Source organism: Mya arenaria, chromosome 4 (genome assembly GCF_026914265.1).
Source record: "Mya arenaria isolate MELC-2E11 chromosome 4, ASM2691426v1".
NCBI classification, from domain to species: Eukaryota; Metazoa; Mollusca; class Bivalvia; order Myida; family Myidae; genus Mya; species Mya arenaria.
In genome coordinates, this window is record NC_069125.1 from 58,559,663 (window position 1) to 58,576,745 (window position 17,083).

At 33.9% G+C, this 17,083-nt stretch overlaps 2 protein-coding genes across 2 annotated transcripts in view; one reads left to right on the forward strand and one right to left on the reverse strand.

Annotated features, from left to right (window-relative positions):
• The window catches only part of LOC128230557 (sodium- and chloride-dependent glycine transporter 1-like), a 46,685-nt gene extending 41,147 nt beyond the window's left edge, over positions 1–5,538 (reverse strand). The window contains exons 1-2 of the mRNA XM_052942949.1: positions 5,515–5,538; positions 3,057–3,252 (exon numbers count right to left, since the gene is read on the reverse strand). Coding sequence (XP_052798909.1) covers positions 3,057–3,252; positions 5,515–5,519 — 201 coding nt within the window. The 5' untranslated portion in view covers positions 5,520–5,538. The remainder of the gene's footprint in view (positions 1–3,056; positions 3,253–5,514) is intronic.
• A 4,019-nt stretch (positions 5,539–9,557) lies between these two features.
• Positions 9,558–16,540, forward strand: LOC128230939 (uncharacterized). Its single transcript, XM_052943369.1, has 4 exons — positions 9,558–9,593; positions 10,295–10,451; positions 15,870–16,028; positions 16,378–16,540. Exons 1-4 carry the CDS (start codon positions 9,566–9,568, stop codon positions 16,538–16,540), a joined length of 507 nt encoding a protein of 168 aa, XP_052799329.1. The 5' UTR covers positions 9,558–9,565.
• Positions 16,541–17,083: the final 543 nt, after the last annotated feature.

Below are 17,083 nucleotides of genomic sequence, written 5' to 3' on the forward strand. Positions count from 1 at the left end.
ATTTCACATAAGACTTTTTTCATGACATTTATATACGTACAATGACGGAAAACCTCTAGAACTACAACAGATGAATGAGTCAAGACATGTTTTTTTATTTGTATTATTTATAGTTAAAAAAGTAGTTATATACAGTATTGAATTATTTTGAAGTAAGAACAAATAAATATTATTATTACAATAATTTATCAGTGCTGATATCTAAAATTAAACAATATCATTTAATCATTACTCTTGGACCATCCATCTTTTTTTAAACACACTTAGACTTACTGAAAGAAGTGAGTAAATTAATATGATTCACCAAACCAAACACTGTATTTTTACAATATTATTAATCACAAAATCACATCAAAGTTTTTAGGTACCTTTGAAACTTGAAGTCCTTCATAACTATTTGACATTCTTATGATGTTATCTATAATATTCCAGGCTTGAGCAATATGTTGCAGAATAAAAGTGCATGAAAATAATTATTTATCTTATACAAGAACAAGCATAACAGCAATGACGTAATTACTGTCTCAATGAAAATACAATTTGTGGCATGTGTTTTTTGAGAGAACCAATCAGTAGCAGTGTTTGAAAGTTAACTGGTTAGTACTGGTACACTAATCTTTGCCTCATTCTATTCAGGGGCAAACATTTTTCACCTTAGTAGGTTAAGGACAAAATGATGCAATATTCATATCATCATGTGACCTAGTTTTTATTATACTGTCATGGATCTTAGACACATAAAAATTAATATTGCCCTCTAAATAATTAGCTCAAAATTTTCATGAATTGATGTTGCCTCATCTGTCTCAAACCCTACAACCTAACACTTCCTTTTAGCATGTTTTTTTTTTCCACAGAGATCAAAGTGGTGTTCAGCCTCTGCTGTCTTTTATTTCTGTTTTCATGCTTTACTTTTGGGCACTTACTAAAATTACTGTCATTAAGGACAACACAGCAAAAGAGCAAATGTACTTATTCGTTCATGAATTTATCATCATAATGAAGTTAGGTGATCTCGTTTTGACCCACTTAGTAATGAATATTCATCTTCCTGGCCTTTCTAAAAATGCTCCTACGATATGAAACATCTCTAGACGTTGACAAATGAAAAAGCAACTGCCCCCTCCAACCTCTGACAGCTTGTATTTATAAAGCAACAATGCAACACGCCAAACACTTCCTACATAAATCATTTTCATTTAACTTTCTTATTTAATTTTCATTCTGAATAACAGGTTTTTTACAGATTTTTTTCTGTATCACTAGATTGATTTAAATGTTAAAGATAATTTTAACAGAACAATAAAGAAGTATTTCTCAAATACAATTTTATACCAATAAAAATACAAAGGCTCTTCAAAGGCACATAAACAATTTGTGTATTATATTTATGTATTGAAATCAATTTATTTAAATGTAGTTGTCTGAAGTCATGGGGGGGATGTATCATATTTTTTGGTGTGTTCCTGCTGTATTACCCAGGTGGACACATGAAAAATTTCCATGAAACGCCAAAACTAATATTATATTCATGTGCTTCGCAAAGACTACCTATAGATCACCATGTTATTGATTTTATTCACAATACATTACATTTCATTGCAACTAATTAATTTCAACTACATTTTATTTTCATTTTATTCATCTTATTGGTAATTTTACCATGATTACTTTAGTGTTTTTCCATTCATTATAAAATTATGAATGTTCTTTTATATACAATTATAATAACAAACCAAGCCAAATCAATATATATCAAGGTCTTTAAGATTCAAATCAGCCTGTGAGGTACATGTACTTTATGGCAAGTCTTTGGACAATTGTCTAAATGCCAAAACAAAGAAGTCTCTAATCCCCATAAAAACTGTGGTTAATAAAGAATATCTACAGTCTCACCAGTGGCCTTACTGGTTCTGTAAGCCTTTTCTGTCACTTTTGGAGGTTTTCTGTGTGTATACCGTATTTGTAAGTTTTCGTATCTCTATAAAATTTGGCATACAATATCCTAAGCACCCTTTACCAGTACTTAACTGAAATATTTGATTGAGTATTTTTTTTTTAATTGACAAAATACTGAATGACGAGTCGTCACTGTCGACTGTTATGTAAAGTCCATACTTTTCTGTTTTTTTAATAAGAAATTTTATTTCGTAAAATAATGCTACTCATACTCGTGCTATGTTGTTCATACTTTAATAGTTTTAAAGATTGAAGCAATCAAGTATTATAAACATTGCTCTACTCAAAAGTCATGTCCGTACTTTTCATACATCATATACCTGGTACGTTTTTCATGTTTAAGAAACACTTGGGTTTGTCAGACTCCTCGAAATTATTAGTTAATAAAGAATACCTGATCCAGGAGAAAATTTGTCTGCAGAGGTAAATCAATGTATTTATTTAAAAAAAAAACAAAGAACGGTAAAGCGCTGTTATTTGTTTGTCTGAGTGATTTTTTTTCTATAATTGCATACAGAACAAGTTATTCCCATTTACAGCAGCAATACCTTTAAAAAGTTTTAGAGAAAATACAACCATAATGCCCTGCAGGGGTGTAACTGATGGTCAACAAGTTGAAAGCACCAAAATGCTTTGATATACATTTTTGTAGCATGGAAGCCACACTTACAATGCATAACAGATTTTTTGTAGCATGGAATCCACACTTACAATGCATAACAGATTTTAAGCCCCAAAAGACCCATTTTTGTTACTTTTAGTTGATTGTGATGAAAATCGTCGGTTCGACGGTCCTGACAAACGAACTCATCTTTTCACTGCATATGATGCAATATTATTGAAGATTCAACAGAGAAAATCAATAAGGCACGATTAATCTGTTTGAAAGCGTTCTATCTTTCATTTTGCTTTAGCACTGAATATAAAGCCAAATAATATCGTAAATATTTAATTTCGTGCAATGGAAATCTACTGTATCGAGCCACGCGGTCAGACATTTCATTCATTGGAATACTTTCTTAACAACGGACAAAGTAACTCAAGTCAAGCGCGTGTCATTACCAAAAACAAGCGTATTTTAGTGAAAAGAATCTTACCAGCAAGTCTACATTTGCAGAGCGATCATTCCTGTCTCCCATTTCTTGGAAATCCTGGAGTCTATATTTGGCCTTGTTTTGCCTCGTGAGTCGTGTGTTGGTAAACAAATCGGACGGACGTGAATCTCGCGCGAATAACAGGCCGATTCGTTTCGCTAACTCCGCATCACAGGAGATATACTTCGTCAAAATTGAGCTGTTTTACCAGAGAACAATTATGCACAATTGAGATCAGTATTTACAAGATGGGGGTGAAATATTGTCTAAAAATGGCCCAAAATGGAGATTTACCAAATTTTCAAATGTAAATCTAAGTATATGAATATTTAGATTGTCTTAAACATATTACATTAAGTCATTAATTGTAATTTTTGTCAAGGAACATTTTAATATTTATATGAAAAGCTACAGAAACAAGCTCAGTGGCCAAAAGTTTAAACATAAACCACGTGTAATGACACAGGATAAACGCCTAAGACATAGAACACAAAAACAAAAAATCACAAACAAGAAACACGGAACAACAGCACAAGACTCCATAAACAATACAGTGCATACATACTATTTAAAAACTAGGTGTGCTTATCAAGGATTGTAAGGTACCGCCTTGGATCGGTCGGTAAAATAAATTATCTGGTGGTTCATACCAGTTTGCGTGCACAACCCGCTCACTCTTATCCCAACAATCCTGAATAAAGTAAAAACATAAAATCAAAGCACTGAAAGTTTAGTCATGTAAGCACGCCATATTCAACCTTATATTTTGTGTGAGAAATTCATCATCAAAAACAAGAAGGCGAGTACTCTTCAAAGTATTGCCGATATATCCACAGTTTTTATAAAATCCAAGCAATTCATTGAGTCTATCTGCCCAACTAGCTGCTGAAAACATTAAAAATAATTTTACGATTTTTGTTTAAAACATCACCATAAAAATCGGGATGAGCAATACTTTTAGCAATCTGCGATTTAAGAATACTATTGTGCTTTAATATAATATTATAATGACCATTTACAAATTTCGAGAAAGTTTTCCTTAATTTATGATATCTGAATCCTGTTTCAGAAGTTTTTCCGTCATAAGTTTACTGTACATATTCTAGCGAATCTTATCAACTGTGCAATAAAAAATACCATATGATGGTGAACTAGGAACATCTCCTTCAATCGAAGGGTAATTCATTTTCTTGAAATTAAAATCATCACGTTTATCATAATGATTGATATTCAATATATTTTCATTTACTTCTAGTTGCAGATCTAAATCGGATGCTTTGTAATTGGGTGTATTAGATTTGTTTTTGCAAAAGTTGCTATTGTGAACGTATATCGATTTAATATTATCTGCAAATACCGGATTATCCAAACTTGACTTAGAATATCGTCAATATACCTAAAAGTGCTATTGAATTTATCAACAAGGGCAAGATCTCCAAACTAAGATATTTTCAATACATATTCACTTTCATAGCAGTAATAAGAGAATGTCTCCTTAAATAATTTCATACGTCAAACGTCTATATAACTTCGTGACTTCGTGAAGTGGAGTTACAACAAACAAATTGAGAATTAACAAACATAAAAAGACATAATATCTACTTAACACAGATTTACAACATGACCTAATTTTGTTTCCTTTTTTATCGCATCTGTAACGAGTCTTCAGTTTTGGAGGCTAGCAATTACAGCATTAATAATATTCATATCATTTCTTAATAATTAACGTTTAAAAAAAGAAAGACACATATTATGATGTGTATCCCTTTAGCTTAACATTTGAACAGTTTTTAAGTTCATTATTATATCGGCAGATTCTCTGAAAGGTATGTCATTATCAACATTCTGAACATTTTCATCATTTAGATTTTAGAATATGATACAAGTCACCCAATTCCTCCCCTGGAATTTGGAAGCCCCTAAATTCCATATAGGGATCCGAAATACCGCTCAAATTTGAACTGTAATCCGAATTATCATTTAGTATAACTATTGCATAAAACGCCTAAATATTACTTGATTTTCGACCACCGCAAACGAATATTCTATGAATTGAAAACCATTATTTTAAACCACTAACCAAAATTTGTCCATACATCAGTCCGTCAGTCGGTCAAATTTTGCATAAAACGTCCCAATTTTGCTTGATTTTCGTACATTTTTTTGATTTTTGCTTCTCCGGTCACTTCTTACAGTTATAAATACGTCATTACTGATGCGTAGCGTGACTTACATATATTTGCAGGTCCAGTTATGGTAGGATTCAGGGTAAATTTATATTTAAGGATTTAGAATAATTAGGACAAATAGTGTTACATCCCGGATATTGTATGCCTTCATTGCTATTCACAAGTATAAGCAAGTATAATTATTGCATCATCATATCCTGAACAAGGAATAATATATATATGATTTGTACTAAGTACATACCAATTTCTGTTTATTACTAATTTTAACTTACCACATTCCCCTACTAAAGTATGAATTGTTTTTTTTTTATAATTATCCCTATTCATTAACGTATTAGGTCTGTGTTTGACACTCAGGCTCTTACAGAAAAATATGGTTGACAAACTTCTTGTATAAGCACAAAACTCCTCCAGACTTTCTAACAAAAATATCTTCGGTACACCATTGAAAACCATGAAAATATGGTCTCATCAAAAGGATCTATTTTTGTTTCAGCTAAACAAATAATATGATACTTTTGTACAAAGTCTATAAAGTCAGAATGCTAAAGTTTTGAACACAAGCCACTAAATTGGACAAAAGCCGCATCAATAGCATGATTTCTATATAAACACAATAGTTGTGATCAATTGGATAGATATCTAAAGCATGACTAAAGCATGACTAAAGCATGATTAGAAGAAGCAACGGATGGTCTATCAACTAAAATATCACATTTTCTGTCATAAAAGGCATTATAATTTACACAATGGCGATGTCATTATCAACATTCTGAACATTTTCATCATTTAGATTTTAGAACAATGGTTATGAACTTTTTAATTGTGATCAATAACAAGCATATCATCTAAAATATCCCACTGTCTGACATCAAAGAACGACATATATATATATATATAATTGGAACGTAAATTACCTTTTTATTAATGATAATGCTATGATAAAAAAATGAACTGTTTTAGGGAACACAGAAAGGTTAAAAACGAGTATAACAGTAGACGCTCTCTCCATCTCACTTGTCTTCCTAAAGGTATTCACCGACTTTAAGCTCCTTCAAACTATCCGGGGTGACATCAACCTTCAGTTCATCGAAAATGTCATTAGGTGACATGGTCACATGGTGTTTCGTCTTGTATACACATTGGACATTGACGACTCTCACCAAAGATTTCACAACCGTGGAATTTAAGAAGCAACATTTTTCAAAAGCAGGCACAGGGGTGTAATGTCATCGGTTATAAACGGACTGATATAATTTCGATGCAGATAATCTCATCTTATCTTATGACTGCTGATGGTCCTAATGAGCCGCCAGTACACATATCGCATAATGATCTGCTTCTTGCCACTTTCTTCGGGTTAGAACAATGACAAGCCATTGTGTTTTTAGGCTGACCTATATTAAAGCATCTAACACATAAATGAGGTAACTGTTTCACAGTTCCACAACGCCGTCAGCGGGGAGGATTGGGGTGTAATTAAACGCGGCCAACTGGTTCAATAAGTCTGTAACGGCCTCATTCAGGTTGCCTTCTGGAAAGAAAATGCCAATTCAAAGATTTTCTCGCTTCGTTTATTGCCTCAAATTATCAGTGTCATATTGTATTTTTAAGAATGTACGTTTTCTCTATTTAAACTCAGGTTCTTACATTAAAATAAGATTATCTAGAGTGGTTAAGTGGGGTTTGAGAATTTCTGCTTCTGCCTCAGCAACAAGGACCATCTGCACGATTTCTTGCCCAACTGTAAGACTTGCTGGAATATTGCCACAATTAGATTATTGAAATGCAGTATTTTCTCATTCAGGAAATATGCAGTGCACATGGACCAGAACTCTGACTAAATAATTGCAAAATGATCCGATCCGGCGTACATATGGAGGTGATCTTTTTTTCTTTAAATAATCATCTGATCTGGGTTAAGATATTTACAGCATTGGTCATGTCAGGACACTTACAATTTACAAAGGGATGTGATTTGTCCACGAATGTCTGATGGTCCAAGGCTACAGGGGGACCAACTATTTAGTTTAAATAAAAAGAAAAAACAATATAAAATGAAATGATAAATAAAAAGTTAAAAAAATTATACTGATTAAAAAGGTAAGCGGTTGCTTTTGGTTGTTGCTTAATTTGTTTTAATATTCACACTTCCGTTTGTTTTTAATTTGAAGCCAGGAAAGCCCCCAAAAGGGTTCCTTCAAGGCCCTTTCTTAAAGGCTGAAGGCCGCTAGGACTGCAGACTTTTATAACCGTAGTTAGAATCTACTATCGGCATATCGACATAACATTTTTAACATTTGTCGAATTAATGCGCGCACGGTCGTATCAATCCCAGCGCTTTTATAACTGCGATGATCAACCACCTAAGTTACTTATTTCTGCTGTTATAGCTTAGGCATGCTTGCTGCATGTGTGGCTTGCTAAAAATAGCGCTGTAATGAGTATTCATAATATGTTGTGCGGTTAATATAGATACGTTTTAGGGTAATTACGCAATAAAATTAATAGCAAATGCAATTATTTTAATATCGACAAGTTACAAAACGCAATATAAATAACAGAATACGCAAATAGATTAAAAAAAATGAACGCGTAATGAATCAAAATATTTATGTTTACATTTTGGCCGCGGCCGGGGATCTAGATACTAACGATAAAAATAAAATCTGGGTCATCGGATTCGGACAGCTTTATTCCCGGAAATTAACCCGGAAAACTCGGAAACCCGGGAAAAACATGGATCGTATTGAAGATGCAATCAACTGCTCATTTTGGCGTGAGAAGCAAACCAAAATATGTTAAATAAAATTATAATATTTAATTTTATCCGATATTATTTTTTTGTGATTGTAATATATTTATCAATTTAGTTGTTTAAAATAGCCTTAAATAGGCTCTTACTTGATATGTTTATTAAGATTTACTAAGATTGTTAGTATTTATTAACACAACATAAATAAATGCTTATGCGACTGTGCTGCATCAAACCATTTATTTGTGTAAGATAATACTATCAAATTTAATTTAATTATTAATAACTATCACTAAATGCATATTATACACTTTTACAATTAATATCAAAGCGCTTAAAGCGTTGACAGCTTTTCTGCTTGTTACGATTTGTGAGTATAGTCATGTAGTGCAGTGTAGTGTAGTGTAGAATGGGACGGTAAGTACGTGAAGGTTTCTCAGTTTGTCTCAGTAATTTCAGCCCCGAGTCTTTGAGCATGTTGCATATACATATTTTTAACGACTGATATAAAGCTGTTCATTTTGTCCAGGAGTGACATAGGTTTAAGGCAATAATAAGATACATTAAAACATACAGTGGAAATCGTATGTGGTTGATTCGATCCAGAGGAGATTTAAGTGAGGATCCTGACTTTGTAGAAATACTGGACTCAAACATAAACTTTATTAACATGTCCAATGCACTTTGTTTGATGCATAAGGTTCAGTGGGCATACATTGGTAGTAAATGCAATACGACTCAGTCATGTTTGAAGTGAAGAATAGATTTTACTAAAAAATGCCAAAATGCTCTATCCGTGGCAGTGCATTGTTTATGCGATCAAAGTTACAGATAATTTTACTAATCCAATTGAATGTTACTCCATACTTTTGTTAATATTTGGTTTATCCACATATTAAATTAGTATTGCATGTGACTGATGCTCTCCAGAAACGGTTTTGATTTAATTGAGTATCAGCACAAAAAAATGTAAAAGTATTTGCGAAGGCATCCATGAGCATGCATATTCTATCTTTGTTGATTTTTATGCTATTTTTTACAATTTCATGACTATATGCACAAACCATAGCAGACCGGAAGCCTTTCAAAGCTTTAATGGCTTTGATTCTTCAGCAGCAGGGTGCTTCACCTCCTAAACCCATCGCCGAAATGGTTTCAGCCCTTTGCTGCCTAAGATCAATCGCATCCCTGGAATAAGAAGTAGGTCACTGTAAAATCAAAATTTATTATCACCATAGTATTTCATGTACACCTATTTGCAAATGCCCAACTCTATGGCTTAAGGCTTTTTTGAAATGGGCGACCAAAAACCTAGCAATTTTCAAACTTTGAGAAAATAGAACTATTTGCATTTTAATTTAGTTATCGAATAACAGATATTGTATAGCAATATCTGAACTGGCATACAACCTTATGTCCAAGAATTGGTCAATTTAATCAATATTTTGCATGCATCGGTCATTTCAAATATTATACTTGTGTAAACATTAGATGAATAATTTATGAGACTAAGAAAACCCTGTCAATGTTAAGTAAAAATGGAGTTTCGGTATACGACAATTGTTTTAATGATGGGATTCATTTCTATTGTCACAGGTAGCAAACTATGTTTTATTTAAAACTACGCAAACCATTCTTTTCATTGTTTTGTGTATGTGTTTTTATTTTAATGTTCTTCTACACTTAAATAGTTGGAGTTTCACTGTATAATACTTAGTTTCTAAGAACATTGAATATTTATAGGGCATTATAATAGAATGTTCTCAATGGCTTCCCATTGTGTTACGGGAGTACGGGAATAGAAACTAAAGTATAACACTTGGTATTATGAGCATTTCTTTCCTGCAGTTAAGGAGCAGATTTGTCACTGATTAGCTCCAAAGCAAAAGGCAAACAAAAATAATACAGGTTTTCAAAATAGAACAAATCAAATTGTATATACATTGTAAATAAAGAGTCGTCTTGTTTAAATTGACATTTTACTGACCGTTCCAAGGCGGTACCTAACAATCCTTGATAAACAAACCTAGTTTTTTATATAGTATATATGCACTGTGCTTTTTGTGAAGTTTTGTGCTGTTGTTCCATATTTCTTGTTTGTGATATTTTGTGTTTGTGCTCTATGTCTTTGTCACGACTATTCGTATTTTTATAAGCGAACTATAATTCAAGGTTTGGTTAAGTCTTTAAAAGTTTTATTTTTACACAACCTTAACCCTGAAATAACCTCTGTTTCAATTGTATAAAGGTGGTTTTATTTGTGTTATAAGTTTTGAAAATGAGGTCATACATTTTAGGTCAATCATACGATGACCCCAAGTGTGTTATTGATAGCAGCCTGCCAGCGACATACACAAACTATATTGACTGTACCAGCCCTGTTATGGTCGAGATGGGGAAAACGGAATGCTGTGAGATTGAGAGCGAGAAAGGGTGCTGTGTGCCAGGGGGGAGGTATGTATAATAATCCACCTATACATGGTTTAGCCATCGGAGAGGGGGACGGGGTAGTGACTGATTCCCGACGGAGGGGATTTTCGCCATACCGACGAGACCACCACCAAGGTCATTTAATTCTAGAACAAACATATACTTAAGTAGTTGTTAAAACACAAAGAGTTGTTACTTAATTATTTATTTGGCTGTAGAATATTTGTTTTAGGAATCTTGACCAAAGATTTTTTATCAACATATTTATGAAAGAATAGGCTTTTAAAAAGTGTTTGAACATAAACCTTTGATTGTGAGCTGAGTTGAGATTGAGATGGAGATTGACCTAAATATTTTCGTGATATTGAGGCCCTGGGTTTTAACAAATTTCCCTGCTCACAAAAAGACAAACTTCCATGTAAATTGGCGGTTTTTGGTAGACGTTCAATGCTTTTTCGTGATTTTTTTTTTCGTATAATCGAAAATTTCCCCGAACGCAAATTATTCTTGCTAATTCGTTTTTTTGTTTGTTGGCAAACAAACATTCAATGCAACTACATGGACTGTGTCTTTTGATATCAAATATTAATTGTCGGGATCATTAATATATTGACGTTCACCTTAAATTTGAAAATAAATGGTTTGTCTGATAAATTTACGACCTAAGCGTTTAAATTCCTCATCGGTGCTTTGAGAAGTATCCGACTAGTTCGCTTAATAAATTACACAATGTTTTAAAATGCAAAAATCTTTTTTTTGGAGAAACTAGTTTCAATACTCTGCATGAATCACCAAAAACACAATAACAGAGCTTTGCTTGCAGATAATAACACAAGTCCGTACCCGTAATGGAGCGCAAGTCAACATCTGTTTGAATTAACCATTGGACAATGAAGATGGGATTGTTATTCTGTAAGATTCGTATTTCAGTCATGGCAGTGGTCTTGAACTGTTGAATCAATCATCACGACAATGTTTAACACAACATAGGCTGTCATGTATTAAAGAACAAGCTCTTGGAAGGTTTCTTGAGAAAGAAAACCCAACAAAAAAGCTCATTAAATATTGAAGTTTAACAAACGGAGAAGAAAACAATCTGTACAATTCTAGACATTTGTAAAAATGACAACACATATATTCCTATATCATATTTACAGCGGTAGCTTGTAGTATATTGGAAAGACCTTTAAACTAGCTAGCTTGTTCTACTTTGGAAAGACCATTATAGGTGCTTTGACATTCTTGGAAAAAACCTTAAATTAGCTGGTTCCAATTTGGAAAGACAATTATAATAGCTTGTCCCATCTTGGAAAGACTATAATCAGAGCTTGTAATGAACACATTATAGCGTGTACCGTATTGAAATGAACATCATATTAACATCATATACCATAATTGACAGACTTTTACAATTTCTTGTTCCATATTGGAAACAGCAATATAATAGCTGGTACCATATTTAAAGACCGTTAAAATAGCTTAAAGCACACTGGAACTTGTTAATGCTTGTATCATTTGGGAAGACAGTTTTAAAGCTGCACTCTCACAGATATAACGTTTTGACAACTTTTTTTTTGTCTTGGAACGAGTCACTTTTTGCGAAAATCCATAAATCCATGGAAACCAGTGATATGAGACCGCTGACAATAAATCAAATCGCAGATTTTTATACTTTAGTTAAAAAAATAATGTTTTGTGCATTTTTTTCAAACCGTTAGTAACGGTTTAAAGCTGCACTCTCACAGATTGAACGTTTTGACAACTTTTTTTTTGTCCTGAAACGAGCCAATTTTTGCGAAAATCCACGGACACCAGTTATATAAGACTGCTGACAAAAATAAGATCGCTGGTTTTTATATTTAAGTTCAAAAAATGATGTTTAATGCATTTTTCTTAAACCATTAGTAACGGTTTAAACCATAAAACATTACTTTTCAAACAGAAATATGAAATCCTACGATCTGATTTTTTATCAGCAACCTTATATCATTGGTTTACAGTTATTTACGCAAAAATTTGCTCTTTCCAAGACTAAAAATAAAAAAAAGTTGTAAAAACAGTCAATCTGTGAGGGTGCAGCTTTAAGCCATAACACATTAATTTTCGAACAGAAATATGCAGGTCTGCGATCTGATCTTTTGTCAGCAATCTCTCATCATTGGTTTGCAGATATCTACGCAAACATCTGTGAGAGTGCAGCTTTAAAGGCTTGTAGCATATTGGACCAGTATAATAGCTTGTACGATAACAAGATATCGTACCATGTTGGAAGTTCTTTTAATAAAAGGCTTTTATCATATTAGCACGCGTTTTCATTTCCTTGCATTCATTAATTGTAATAGCACGGAATTCAGGAGACAGAGTTTAAACCGTCCAATAAGTAGTGTGTGAGGTAATGTAAATCGCCTTTTCAATGTAAGCACGGATGTTATTGCACGATCATTTTTTACTTATTCAATTTGGTATGTAACAGTCCGAAACCCTACCCTTGTGATTTGAACTATACACAAGTCACGCTTTGCGCTCGTTGTATCTTATTTGGATGTAATTTCATTTTTTGGGGGTAGAGGGTGCAATAACTCGGGTAGTGGGTGCAGTACATTCAAGTCTATCAGTTGGCAAATAATGATTTTAAGTATTAAATAAATCGTTGGTTACATTCCTTTGTATATATGTTTCCAAAGAAGACCTTTGTTGAGAAAGTGTTGTGATGTTTTTTAGACCACAAGGTGTAAGATAAATCCTTGATCTTGTTCTCCATCGTTCTTGGCGCATTTGGAACTTAAGTGCAATCCGTCCTGAAATCAAAATAATTGTTTGTTTGGCAGTGGCAAAATCACTTAGATGATAGGACCAGTAATGCATTCCACGCTTTAACTTACTTAGTGCTGGCTGTAAAAAAATGAATGCTTTCATGCTCACAAAATACCATGGCCACAAAAATGTGTTTTTTCATGCAGATGAACCTGCAGCAGTAAAACGTTAGACAATTAATACAATCATTAAGTATCAAAGAAAAACATCGCAATAACCATGCTTATTGTATTCATGAAGCATGTTTACCACACGTTGCAATGTTGCACTTGACATGATCAAAATAACTGGTCTAGACTAGATCATATAGGAAAGGAATGCGTTGAATGCGTCTGTTCTACCATAACGTTGAATTTCATGAACAGGTCTTGTCTGGTAAATTATCACTGGTTTTGAACATACATAATAACAAAATATTGAGTCTTATTGTTGGTGTACGTAATACGTGGTTTTTCATTAGACTCTTCTAATATTTAAGTATTTACGTCCGAACATAATCTCCTACCGATACACACCATTCGTTTATGTCTTTACCACTATCACAAACTATTTGATTGCAAACAATACTAATACAGATCTAACGTTTGTTTTGGGTGTGTGCCATGGGTCGTTGTATTTGTTCTTTCTGCTCTTTTGGCTGAACTCTCGATAAAATGCCCAGACGTAAAGAGCTTTGGTCAAGAACACTATTCTCGAGCACTCCAGACGTTGGGGCCCAAACAGATTTTATGTTGCCTGTGTAAGAAACGAAGGGAGAGATAATGTGCCGAGCTTGAATCTGTTAAAGAAAACTTAAGATTAATCCGAGAAATTGGAACATGTTTGTCATTTGGCCTTAAAGTTTGTTCCATTCAACAATAAGGTTTTGATTTTTGCAATGAATTGCGGGCTAGTTCTAAGCAGAGAAACGCTGAATGATCGTAAAAAGCATTATTTGTCCTACAATTTCCCTAAATATGCAACAAACACCAAATATTGGTAAAACAAAATTGGGTTTTGTGCCAGACGGCAAAATATTGATATTGATGCGAACGAAGTGCAATGTAGTCTAAAATATGCATGAACCGTTTTGTCATGAGGAGGAAAACAGACTGATTTCACAGCAACAAAACATCTTATGTTAAGGAAACGTAGTGTAAATATCTTTGCTTTTTGTCATCAGGAAGAACTGTTACGTTTTGTTAAAAGATAATGATGTGTACATTTGTACAGCAAAATATGTGTTTGCTGTAAGGCGTTTTCCCAAGCTATGCATATTGAAGCACATATAGCACCGAAGCTGCTTCTGATTCATTGTTGTTTTGGTCGTATCTTTCGGTGGTGTAGATGTGCGTTCAAATTGACAGACTGAAGTAATGTGTTGTGTCATTTTTTGTCATGATTCATGTAATCATTTGTTGCCAAATCCGATCTGTGAGGAAGCAAAACTGGTTCCCGGCCTGGACGCATGTGAGTTTGGTTTGTGGTCACCAAGCTTGACAATTGGGTTTCTTCCTAGTTCAACGAGTTCCTCCACAACACAAGACCGCCCTCTTGCATCGTGCCAACGAGAGTGATTAATATCATTCTTTTACAGTCGTTTTAAAATAAATAAGTTGAAACTAAACTACAAGTGTAAAGACTGGATAAGAAATTTAGCGGGCAAGAATATGTGACGATGTGGACAAGTATGAACACGAACATAATCCCCATAAAAAATATACTCTCAGAATAATTAAAGGACTACATTGTGTTATGGGTATGTTTTATATAGTCAAAGTTCATTAACATTAGTACAGATGAAGTTAATGTTAACATTTAGAATGAGAATGAATGCGGGAAAAGAAAACTAACAGCGTTCGTGAGCTAAATACCTGGTATCCATCCAAAATGCAATCATTATGACCATATGAGCTGAATACAAGTAATTTTAATTGCCCGGTTCAATACAGAATGAATAGTAAATAAGGAATTCGGCACAGTTGGTAGTTTATTATGTTTTCACGAACAAATATTCTCATCTTAAGGTTTTAACTGAGCATGACAATGCAGTTATCACTGATAGAAACAGGACAACGCATTCCATTCCATTACAAAAAAGTCATACAGAGGCCTGAAACATTGTTTTAACATGAGAAAAGTACGAACCCGGATCTGAATGATAATAACCGCAGGAGATGGATATTGTATGACGAATGTTGCTATGCAACAAGAGCCAGAGTTTGTGAACTGCATTTTAGGACAGTTTCTAAATGCAAATATGGTATCAAATTATTAAACAATACATTATCATCTTCTTGATAATGGTTTGATCACCTTGAGACCAGTTTTGGGTTCACCTAAGGCCGTACAACACAGGTACAATCGTCCCAATTTAAATGGAAAACAATAAAGGTAGCGAACGAAATCATACTACCCATGAAGTCAGGAAAGAGCAAGACTGGCTTAGGCGTAACTTTTGGACTGCAAGATATTCGGGCTCAAATTGATTTTATTAAATAAGGTGCACTTATAATTATTATTTTTAAATTATAATGTAAGCAATGAAGGTGCTCAGTGTGCGTTAAGGTGCTAGGTTTTTGTTCTGTTCTTTGTCATGTACTGAGAAATACAAACAATAACAACATTTATACATTGTCACATTTGTAGTATGAAGAAGATGGAGTTGATTGGGATCTGCCTGGCTGCGGTCACGGCGGGCCTGGCTGCACTATGTGTATACTGCTTCTGGTGTCGCAAGAACGAGAAAGTGGCCAAAGCCCAGGATGCTGTTGCCCGAAAGTACCATCGCCTCCAGGAGAAATGCAGGTTTGTTGGGATCTGGCATCTAAATTATAACTGATTATATGCAGTGTTATGGTTGATTTTTAAAATATAAGCAGGTGCTTTTATGAGGTTTTTATACAGCAAACAGACAAAAGGTCCCTTAACTCTCACGCAAGCAATCCCTTAAACTCTAAACGTTTGCTCACGTTGTTCCTAAAAATCTGAAATGTTTGTGATATTCAGTTGACATAATAATTCATCATGCCATAATGTCTTTCAAGTTTCGTCGTGCTAACACACAAATCTTCTAAGACTTCCTCTTACAACATGTATATACGTATATGTAGTTTCAAAAGTATTGTACCGGTTCATTTCATTTATCTTCTTACAGCTGCTTGGCATGTTGTCGACGTTCAGTTGAGCGGAGGCAGAAACTGGAGGCACTCAAACTGCAGGCGAAGGAAGTTCCGGCTCTCGAACTTCCAGCCGAATCAAATAACGAGGACCCGACCATCGACAGGTTCTGGGTCGGACCACTCGTCAGGTCAAAGTGAAGGTCAAAGTGGGGACTGGGGACTGTATAAATGGTTGGTGTGAGTGCATTGCGAATGAGTACATTTTGATAATAAGTACGTCTTAATTTTAATCTAAGTTGAAAACATTTGCACTTTTTTATTTCGGTTGATATCCGTAAACTTGTTTAAATTCAAAGTAAACTCCTGTTTCAGTGACCGTACCAAGGCGCTGACCTCAACATGCATTTATAAAGACATATTGTTTCAATTGTCGTTTGTACGTTGTGTGTCTCTCATTGAGTGTCTGTTAGGTTTTGACATTGTGCCCTTAAACAGGGTCTTTGTGAATGAGTAGGCTATAGGGCTTGTCCCTGTATTTTAAAAATGAATATGTGTAATGTGTTAAAAGTGTGTGCTTTATTAAATGTCTTTGGAATATATACTTGTATTGTGTTTTGTATTGTATAGATGGGCGTTGTATGCATGTAACAACGCATTTACATGTATACATACTGCATTGCGAGTGTGTACAGTTTGAATGTTATAAATGGGTACTGTATAAATACGCGTTGTGTCATGATA